The sequence below is a fragment of the Heliangelus exortis genome, chromosome 6, assembly GCF_036169615.1.
Source record: "Heliangelus exortis chromosome 6, bHelExo1.hap1, whole genome shotgun sequence".
In the NCBI taxonomy this organism is placed as follows: Eukaryota; Metazoa; Chordata; class Aves; order Apodiformes; family Trochilidae; genus Heliangelus; species Heliangelus exortis.
The window spans coordinates 31,878,089-31,888,324 of record NC_092427.1 but is presented as its reverse complement, the minus strand read 5'-3'; the positions used below and the strand labels follow the sequence as shown (position 1 = coordinate 31,888,324).

The 10,236-nt window shown below is 54.3% G+C and overlaps 2 protein-coding genes across 5 annotated transcripts in view; one reads left to right on the top strand and one right to left on the bottom strand.

Moving 5' to 3' along the window:
- Nucleotides 1-373: 373 nt before the first annotated feature.
- Nucleotides 374-7,834, bottom strand: RNF25 (ring finger protein 25). Its single transcript, XM_071747697.1, has 10 exons — nucleotides 7,771-7,834; nucleotides 7,558-7,632; nucleotides 7,375-7,477; nucleotides 7,194-7,261; nucleotides 6,175-6,244; nucleotides 5,986-6,057; nucleotides 5,137-5,277; nucleotides 4,235-4,324; nucleotides 3,561-3,695; nucleotides 374-3,456 (listed from the first exon to the last, which is right to left on the bottom strand). The coding sequence occupies exons 1-10, from the start codon at nucleotides 7,815-7,817 to the stop codon at nucleotides 2,731-2,733; spliced, it is 1,527 nt and encodes a 508-aa protein (XP_071603798.1). The 5' UTR covers nucleotides 7,818-7,834; the 3' UTR covers nucleotides 374-2,730.
- Nucleotides 7,835-7,867: 33 nt separating this feature from the next.
- The window catches only part of STK36 (serine/threonine kinase 36), a 38,556-nt gene continuing 36,187 nt past the window's right edge, over nucleotides 7,868-10,236 (top strand). For 3 of the 4 annotated variants that reach the window (XR_011726583.1, XR_011726584.1, XM_071747686.1), the window contains exons 1-4: nucleotides 7,868-7,937; nucleotides 8,247-8,359; nucleotides 9,169-9,309; nucleotides 10,042-10,119. Coding sequence is in view for 2 of the 4 variants with exons in the window: in XM_071747686.1 (XP_071603787.1) it covers nucleotides 8,276-8,359; nucleotides 9,169-9,309; nucleotides 10,042-10,119 (303 nt within the window). In the remaining 2 variants the exon portion in view is untranslated. Of the gene's footprint in view, nucleotides 7,977-8,246; nucleotides 8,360-9,168; nucleotides 9,310-10,041; nucleotides 10,120-10,236 lie in introns of all 4 variants that reach the window. The other variant, XM_071747685.1, reaches the window with a different exon arrangement.

The following is a 10,236-nucleotide window of genomic DNA, read 5'->3' as shown; positions in this document are numbered from 1 at the left end:
CCCTGCAGGGCCAAGGGTGAAGCTGAGAGCACATGGGGATACAAAGGGAACCAACAGAATTTGAGCACAAACAGGTGCTGCTTTGATACAATCCCAGATTTGCACAAATGATTCTGCAAATGAAGGGTTGATCCTGTGCATGGGGGTGCATCTCCAATGTCTGGGAACGAGGTGCTGCTGTTGGCATCTTAAACCTTACGGTTGGCCCTATGACAGAGGATGGCTGCTGGGATTCAGCCTCTTCCCTTAAAGCTGGGGTTCAAAACTTGCCAGTGCATGGCTGCTGAATGCCTCACAGCAGTTTGGGAGGATAGGGGATTGGTGAAGCAAAGCCCAGGGGGTCTGATGCCACCACATGAGAGCACAGGCAACATCTGTCACTGGTTGCTTTTAATAGTGTTAATGCTACAGACACCTCCAGTTCCCTTCTGCCCATCCTGAGTCCTTTGGTCAGTTAAGCCTCACAACAGCCCTGTGAGGTAGGTGGGTAACGAAGGCAGACACCAAACAAGAAGCCCCGGGGCAGGGTGTAGGCTGCATTCCTCCCTTCTGATCCAGAGGTTTGTTTTAACAAATTAATTTCCACGTGCTGTTGTAAAATCTCCTCAGGCTAGCAGCAGTGGGTCAGAAAGGTAAGTGGCCTTCCTAAATCCCTGATCCCAGGAAAAAAACCTCCCCTGTAACACATCTGGCATTTGATTGAAGTTATCCAAGTCCTCACTCACTCCAGTTTCTATGGCTGAATTCCCATGCTCCAAACACCAGGCACAGCAGTTTTCCTGCTGCGAGTAAGCCTGGATGACTGGAGGAAGCTGAGGAGCTTCAGCTGCTGCTTTGTTTCTTTCAGCAAATGCCTTTCTTGCAGCACAGCAATTTGGCAAGTGAAGGCAGGAGGCACCAGGAACAAGCACCAGTGTCAGATAAAGTTTATATTGGAGTGTGGACAGGACATTCAGCCGGAAATCAGCTAGAATAAGGACAGCAAGCACTGAAGAAAAATTAGGCCTGTCTTCAGGGAGCAAGTGCTCAGCCCTTGTCCCCAGCAGGGCACAAAGTCTGGCTCTCAGATCCCTGAGCCCAGGACAGGTAGTGCAGGCTCAGACCAAGGAGGGCAAAAAAATGTGTTTAGAGCATTAGGGTTGAAAATAGTCCAGTGCTGGAAATTTAAGCATGGAAAGTTCTTGGACAGGTTAAACAGCCCCTTCAGGACTAGGCCAGGCCTGGAGCAAGCAGGGCAGCAGGTGAGGAGGGCCCATTCAAAAGACAGCTTTTGGGTACCCTTCCTGTGCTGAAGGACCAGCCAGGCAGATGGAGCAGAAATGCCCTCCCAGCCAGCTCGCAGCCTTTAGTTTCTGAGGGATCTCACCCAGAGCTCTGGCAAGGCCTTTGCAGCACGGCCATTTTGCACTCATCAGGAGGAAGATGGTAACAACCTCATGTGGCCCAAAGAGAGTTAAGGGGCACAAAGCACAAACAAGTGTGAAGGAATGGATACAGTCTGGTTCAGGCAGACAGCTTGCACTGAGACAGACAAAGCAGGGACAGAGGGGGGGGCCTCCCACACCCAGGAGCGAGAGGGGAAGGTTTGCTCTGGGTATCAGGAGCAGGGAGGGGAGTGAGCAATACCTGGGATCCACACCTTTGCTCCAAATGGCAAAGAACAGAAGAGAGAGGACAGAGAAAACGAAGGAAGCAAGCTCTGGAGAAGACCAAAGGAATTAATTTAATGGCAGTGCCCCACTTCAGAAGCCTGGGATTGTCCAGAATGGTTCTGAAGTGTGACACTGTTTACACCTGTGAAGCAGCAGCAGAAGGAACTGCACCAATCAGTTTAAACAGCAAATCCTCATTTCTTTGAAGCAAGATCAGCTTAAAGATGAGAGTGTAAGTAACAGTATCCCAGGTATTGGGGCATGTCTTCACTTTGGGTTGTCTGGAGCTCCAAGACACAGCTTGGACTTAAAGCTGGACCCTGACAGATACAGGTTGCAGAGCAAAGTGCTATTCCCTCATCTCCCCCATCATCTTCTGCCTGCAGAAAAGCAGGTGAAGGACAGGGCAGGAGCTCCAGCTAAACTCTGGCTTCCTGGTGAAGCAGGAGCTAAACCAAAGCCTCAGCCACCAGACAGCCCTGACATGCCAATGTGTTGACTTAGGCTTAATTGAGCTCTCCTGGTTTGAACAGGGAAGTGTCCTGGGGACTTGCTGCAGGAGAAACGAAGTTGTCTCCAAAGGATAGGAACAGCAACCGAGAAGGACCATGGGACACAACAAGCTGAGCTCCAGGCTGGTGACCTGGCACAGCCTCATCACTTGGCACAACAGCTCCATTGGGATGCTGGCTTCTAGGGAAGGTCCTACCACAAATTGGTATCTACCATGGCGCCATGAGGGACTCAGTCCATTTGCTCTGTAGATATGCATGTTTCTCAGCAGCTCACATACAGGGATGATGACTGCAGGTCCCCCGTCAAGGCTTCCTCTATCCCTTGGGTCCCCTGAGACCATGGCTGACATCATCTGTCAGGAGTCAGTTTCTCCAGTGATGATAACAATCAGTTGCTCTCTCCAGGATGCTACCCTGGAGCCTGCCCCAAGCTGTGCCCCATGCCAACTGCCTCCTCCCTCCCAAGGGTTATGGTGTCTGCTTGCTACTGCTCCACCAGAGCTTTCATTGTTCTCCCTAGAAACAGCCTTTCCCTCCCCCAGCCCAGCCCCTCACCACTTCTGCTAGGAGCCACTCTCCTTCTCAAGGACATGGGCTTCTCGTTGTCCACTGGGCCTGAACACCCCTCGCCCTCTTGGTGCCCTAGGATAGGAACCACGCTCCTGGACCCTGGACCTCTCCCACCTCCCATAATCCCAGGACCTGTGGTGGTCCTGCCAGCTGGGAGCTGCTCTGTGGTCGCTGCGGTTGAATGCCAGGTTCTCCTTCTCCCTGCCCCGCGCCTCAGCCCCCTCCTCTGGGGTCCATCTCTCCATATCACGGTGCTCCTCTTTCAAGTCCACTACCTCTTTTACTGGTGAGGGGTTTTCAGGGCACAACTCTTTTCCCTCAGCCAAGGCAGCAGCCCTGCTTCTGCTGTGAGGCTTTGGAAATTCCTGGCCGTGCCTCCCACCAGGTCTCCGCTCCGGTCTCCGGCTGAAGCCCCTGGTCCCCCTGGAGCCATGGAGCAGATGACAGGCTTCCTCTGCCGGTTCCTGGGAGACACTGCACGACTGCCTGCCGTGGCCTCTGGGGCCAGGCCTCTCACCTCTGTGCCTCTCCCTCTTGCTCTGTTGCTCCCTGGGCGCAGCAGGCCTCTCAGGCCGCCCAGGTTCTGCCCTGGCCTCCGGAACCCTGTTGGGCTCTGGAGGTGGGGGGTGGCTGGGCAGCAGGGGCAGCTCTGCAGGGCTCACACTCACCGGCAGCTCAGAGGTGGTGGCTGCTTGGCCGGGGTTGGCAGCAGTGGGAGACTGAAAGAAAGAAGCCACCAGTGAAGAAAGGGACAGGGCAGATGACAACACTAAGTCGGGCAGTCCAGGGCCCCCCTTGCCAGCTCTCTGCCCCCAGTCCATACCGGCTGGAGGCTGATGAAGTAACGGTTCCTCTCTGCTTCAGGGTCAATGATGCCCCCTTTCTCTTGCTGTCGCTTGAAAATCAAGCGCAGTTCTTCCTGGTGCTGCAGCGTCCTGGCATCTGGCCTGTACGGCTCCTGAGCAGCAGAAAGCAAGGTGAGGTCTAAGTGCTCTCATCAGGGGTAGGCAGCCAGGGCAGCCAGCAGTGTGAAGAGCTACTCCCCAAACCCTCCTTCAATTGCACAGTGCCTGGGCACCTTGCTTCCCTCTGCCACATTTGACCAAGGTGCAGACACATGTGAAATCCCTGGACAGAGGCAGAGCGTGCCACTGCAGACCCTACAGTTCCTGCAGTGACTGTTTTGGGATGTCCTGCAGGGGGAGAGGTGCACAGCAGCTACAATCAGATCACTCTCCTGACCCTGATTAGATACTAGTGGGTAACAGGGACGTGCCCCATGGCAAAATCACCTCTTCCCCAGCACATCTGCACAAAACTCAGGGTTATGCAAATCAATCTCCTCTTTGTGGACACATAAAAGAGTCAGGAGACATCCAGATAGGTCTTGTGAGCTGCCCTTTGGATGGGCCAGCTCAGAGGACCTGAGAACATGCACTCATTCATCTGTTACCCAGCGAGTGGGTGCAGCTGGACAGGTGAGCCCCCATCTCTTACCAGCGGGTGCTGTGGGGGTGGTGCTGCCTTCAGAGCACAGAGATCGTAGACCAGGGTCTCCCGGCAGACAGGGCACTGCACACCAACTTCCTGCAGGGAGATAAGAGGTGATATCAAACCTCAGCCATGATCCAGCTCATGGGCTGCCAGAAAATTCCAGCCTGGAAGTGAAACATGCTGACCTTCACCCTTCTGCCAGGCAGAGAAGCCCAAGGAAGTTCCAGCAGCATGAAAGCAGCCTGGTGTCTCATCAACTGCTACAGGTGGTGTCTCTTCTATGAGACAGACTGATATTTGTTCTCCAGTGGCTGACCACTGTACAAATCACCTCTGCTGGAGCATATGGCTCCAGTCCTCCTTAGCCTAGGATCTATTTTTTCCCTACTCCAAAGTGGAGTGTGTTGGCTAAGCAGCACCTTTTTTAAAAGGGTTTTGCAGGAAGGAGCTTTTGACATTCTTTGGGCTCAGCTGTGCTGTTTGCTCTGCAGATGACAAGTGTTCCAACACAGAGCCCGTGAGCCCCAAGAGCTGCCCAAGCAAGTTTTATCACCCCAGAATGCAGGTGATGATGTTTATCCTGCTGCAAACCCTTGCAGTTCAAGGACTGGAATGGAACTCTCTTTTCTAACTCCTGTGGTTCTAGAACTCCAAAAATGCAGTTCTCCTGCCCTCTACTCACACTGGGTGCACACCCAGAGATCCAATAAACCAACTGCTAAAGTACTGAAAACTCACAGGGTAGTTCTGGTTGGAAAGGGCCCTTGGAGATCACTTGGTCTAATCTCCACCCTGATACTCAGTGCAGGTGTGACACAGACCATGCTGCCAGTCTTTGTTCTGTGTCCCAAAGCTGGTGGCAGAGATGCCAGGAGGGGCAGGAGAGAGAGCCCAGGGCTGGGTACCTGTTTGGAGGATGGTGCCAGGTGCTGCTCTCTCTCTTCCTGCTGCATAAGGATCTCCTCCTCCATGTGCTGGGCATAGCGGGCCAGGCAGTGGGAATGGAAGTAGTGGTAGCACTGGGTCTTTGTGAAGGCTTCTCTCTCCTGGGGAGGAGAAAGGGCAGTTCTAGTGGGTTTCTGAGCACAGGGTTGTGTAGCCTCCCCAACTGAGGTTGGTTTTTACTCCCATGTCAGCACTGGCAGTGAAGAACTAGAGCTGTTGCTGGCAGAGCCACATAACATTTGCTGGGATTCATCTATTGTTCCTCAGCTCTTACTGGGACATTACTCCCTATTCCAAGAGTAATAAACACTCCTAACATCAAGAGGCAAAGTTTTTGTAACTGATTTCTCTGCATGGCTTCCTGTGTAAGCAGCAATCTTCCCACCTGATGTCTTCTTCGTCCCAGACAGGCACCACCTCTCCTTGCAACCTGGACAAGGCAAGCTCCCCTGTCACCACAGACCTCAGCACCTACATGGATGTGTCCAAGTCCCACCTGTGTGCTGAACTCCATGCATGGTTTGACCAACACAAGACAGCTGAGATGCACCAGCAATCTATGCCTTCAGAGACACTCTGGCATCACTTGCTGCTGCTATGCTGTTTCTGTAGATGGTTAACTTCAGGCTGATGGGGACAGTAGCTTATATCACCTTAGGTTCATGCTCAGAGGGACTGCCTACAGACCAGGGGGCAGGAGGCTGCTGAGGGACACCCTGCTACCATGCTGATATCCCAAGCTTTGAGCCCCAGGCTCACAGTTCTCTTTCCTCACTTCCAGCTTGTGGGGCTGGGGGAGACTTTCCTACCTGGAATCCATAGAGGCAGATCACACACTGGCCATGAGGAATGTTGTTGTCAGTGAGAATCTCCTTCCCTTTCTGCAGCAGCATTAAAGCAGACATTTTACTCACCATGGGAGCAGGGCTGTCCTACCTTTCAGTCAGTCAGACACCAGTGTCTGTGGCAAGTCACTCCAAATGGCCCCCAGCTCTCACCTCTATCAGTTCATAGAGCACCTCTGTCCCCAGCCTGGCTTCACCAATGCTTCTGAGGGTCTGGGAAATCCTAAGGAAAAGCAGCAGCAATGTTTAACACAAGTTTAGCCACATGTTTCCCCTGTCCCATATACCTGTTGCCCTGACACAATGACAGGAGGAAAAAAGAGTGTAAGGGCCTCCAGGTTTTGCCTGCAGCAGGGGATGGAAACATGTGCACACTCATGTTCACATGCTCTCCCAGTGCCCCAGAAGTCAGGGAGCCTTTGTACTCAGAGGACTTGCATGAGCAGATTTGCTGACTGCCTCAGCTCGAGCTCACCCAGCACCTTTCATTTTTGGCTTTGTTTATCTAAAGGCAGACCATGAGCAGGTCTGGAGAGTCATGTTACTCCCTTACTGCCCACAGGTACTGAGGTCTTTCTGCACAGACTCTGCTGCACCAAGGACAGGAGCACAAAGGCAACAATAGGCTGTCCAAGAACTCTGTACAGTCCCACCTCTGTCAAAGCAGGACCAAGAGCTTCAAAGGCCCAGGGGATACAGATTACATTTCATGGGGACCACCAGGGAAAAAACACAGATAGGGTGGATTCTTGGTGTCAAGCTCTCCACTAGTGGCTCTGTTTTTAAACTGCAAGAGGGTAGATTCATATTAGATATTAAGAAGAAATTATTTCCTGTGAGCGTGTTGAGACACTGGCACAGGTTGTCCAGAGAAACTGCGGCTGCCCCTTGCCTGCAGGTGTTCAAGGCCAGGTTGGATGGAGCTGTGAGCAACCTGGTCTAGTGGGAGGTGTCCCTGTCCATGAAGGGGGTGGAACTAGATGATCCTTAAGGTCCCTTCCAACCCAAACTAGTCCGTGAGTCAAGACAAGGTGATATGGGGACCTGTATCCATCTGTTACCCCAACACAGGGAGTCAGTCACATGAATTAGACAGAAGGGTTTTCCACCAGTTCTGTCTCCCAGATCTCTCGAGGAAATGATCACCCTCTCCCTGCCCTCCTGGCACTCACTTTTGAATTTGCTCATCTGAAAGCCCCCGTGGGTTCCTGATTGAGATTTCCGGAGCTTTGTTGGGATACTAGGAAAAAAAACAAAACAAAAAAAAAACCAAAAAAAGAAACACCGAAATTACATGGAAGGTGGAGAGGCCTGGGGCAGGGAGGAAAGGGTGCTCGGGGGGCTGCAGCCTACCTGGGGGGGCACGGAGAGCACCAGGGTGAAGCAAACGTACTGGGCATCCTGGTCCTGGGCCGTGGCAGGGTGTAGGGTGATGCTGATCTCCCAGGGCTCCCACCTGCGGGTCAGGCCGAGGTAAGGAGGCGCGGGGCCGTGCTGGGCCGAGGGCTACGGGGGGATGCGGGGGGCGGTACGTACCTGCCGCGGCCCCGCACCACCCGCAGCTCCTCCAGGTAGATGGACTCCAGCACCTCCACCTCCGGCGGCAGCACCCTACAGGGACCGGGCGGGGGTCAGGCGGCGGCTCCTTGGGGCTGGGGGTGCGGGGTACCGGCACCGGCACCGCGGAAGGGGAGGAAGAGAAGGGATCGGAGGAAGGGGGGCGGGGGGTTGTTTGTATGTGTGCGTTACCAGTCCGCCGCCGCCTCCGCCTCCCCCTCCTCACCGGCCGCCGCCATCTTCCCGTGTGCCCCGGATCCGGAACCGGAACCGCAGCGAGGGCGCACGCGCGGGGACCGTTGCTAGGCGACGCGGTGGCGGCGGGAGCGGAGCGGGGAGAGGTTAATCGCACCCGGGAGGTGCGGGAGGGGCCCGCAAAGCTCTTGGATTTCATCGTGGTGCGAGACGGTGGAGGCTGAGGCGGCGGGCAGGGACGGAGCGCGGCGGGAGGGCTGTGGGGGGACAATTGGGCCTGGGGAGAGCCCAGGGATGGGAGGTCCCGGCCCTTGGGATTTGGGATCGCGGCGGGTGCAGCCTCGCCTTCCCTGCACTGTCGCCCCGCTCTGCACCGCAGCTGGTGTTGGGGGTTGGTGCCCCGTGGCAGTTGGAGGCCGAGAGGAGGGGAGAGGGCGAAGCGCTTCTCCTCACCCACCGCTTTGCCTCGGCAGCTCAGCGGCTCCCTCCCCGCACCCCGGCCATGGAGAAGTACCATGTCCTGGAAATGATCGGCGAAGGCTCCTTCGGGCGCGTGTACAAGGGGCGGCGGAAACACAGCGCCCAGGTGAGGAGAGGGGCGGCAAGAGAGAGGCCCGGGGGTCTGCTGTGTGGCGCTTGGGGAGTCATTTCTGGAGGCTGTTGGGTTCCAGGGCCCTGCCAGGCCTTTGGGATTCTGTACTCATTCATTTTTCTGCTGACATTCCCAGCAGCTCCTGCTGGCACAGAGTTGTTTGAAAGGTTCCAGAGACCTCAGGAGGTCTCCAGTCTGTCCCCTGCTCAGAGCAGGGCCAGCATTAAATTTAGATCCTGTGAAGCTTCAAGGACAAACACCCCACAGCCAGTGCTGGGCTATAGTCAGATGAATGGTTTTCCTTATGTCAAGTTGGAACTCTCCTTTTTAAATTTGTTATCCCTGTGCCATCCACCCACATGCTTTAGCCCCCTCATCATCCCAGTGGCCTCTCCTATACCCACTCCAGCCTATCGATGTCTTTCTGGGCCAAAAACTGGCCACAATATTGCCAACATGCTCTAAGGAGTTCCAAATAAAGGGCAGTAATCACTTTACTCCAATTCCTGCCTGTTGATACAGCTCAGGAGCTGTGCCATACTTGCTGCCAGGGCATGCTGCTGGCTCATGTTAGGCTTGCTGTCCACATCCCTAGGTCCTGTCCCATGTTTCTGGCAGTCATGGTTTTGTCTGCACTCACTGGTGACATTTCCTTGCTTTAAATGCCAGTGTGCAAAGTACTGTGAGTACTTGTATTGCTATGGGGGAAGCCCCAACTCCAAGGGATCCTGCTTGGGTTAATTGTAGCCTCTGCCAGGGCAAGTGGGAGCCTGGTCTGATCCCAGCTTTGCCTGCTTTGAAAGGTGGTGGCCTTGAAGTTCATCCCCAAGGTGGGTCGATCTGAGAAGGAGCTGAAGAACCTGCAGCGGGAAATTGAGATCATGAGAGGCCTCCATCATCCCAACATCATCCAGATGCTTGACAGCTTCGAGACTGACAAGGAGGTGAAGGGACTATGTTGGGAGAATGCTTTTGCTTGATGGGCAGGGGAACAAGGGCTGGCCCTTGCTGTTGCAGAGACCTGTTTTTCAGGAGATGCTGGTGACCACCTCCAAGGGCCTGGGCAGTGTTTTTGAGAACCCTTCAGTCTGTGCTGTGTGGGGAGCCAGCACCAAATGGGCTGTGTGAAGTGCACTAGGTTGTGTGCAGAAGTGAAGGAGCTGGGTGGAGGGTGTGTAATGCAAAAAGAGAGTCTTGGGATTATGGGATGAGGGTGACTCTTCAGTCATCTCTAAAGAGGCCGACTTTTCACTGATTTAAACTGTCCTGGAGTGAGTATGATAAGAAAGTACTGAAGATTGTGCTGTAGGACATAGGGGCATGAAATAAAGAAGTTGGGCAGCAGATTCTAAAGAAGTTCAAGGGAGTGATTTTACTCACAGGGCTTGGAAGTACTGTTCTGGACTTGTCCTGTCTGTCCTTCCCTTTCCCCTTCCCTAGTTTCTGCTGGCTGTCTGAGATAAGGACAGCCATGAGGCCTCTGCTAAGTGCCAGGCCCCTGATGCAGTGCAGCCACAGGGGCTCTCTCCCATCCCAGGTCCCAGACCAAGCTGATGGGCTGAGCATGATGACACCCCAGCATCTCCCTCAGATTTCCTACTCTGCTCTGTCCTGGTCCCCAGCTGTAGATGTGCATGGGTGAATGCCTAATCTCATCATACTGCTGTTCTTTCCAGGTGGTGGTGGTGACTGACTATGCAGAGGGGGAGCTCTTCCAGATCCTGGAGGATGATGGGAGTTTGCCTGAGGACCAGGTGACTGTCATGGAGAGAACAGGATTTGTCTGCTTGCAGGCAGCAAGTCTTTGCTCTGGCCCAGGAGACATCAGCCATTGGGGCTTTACCTGGCAGAGCTTCTGAAGAGGATGGAGA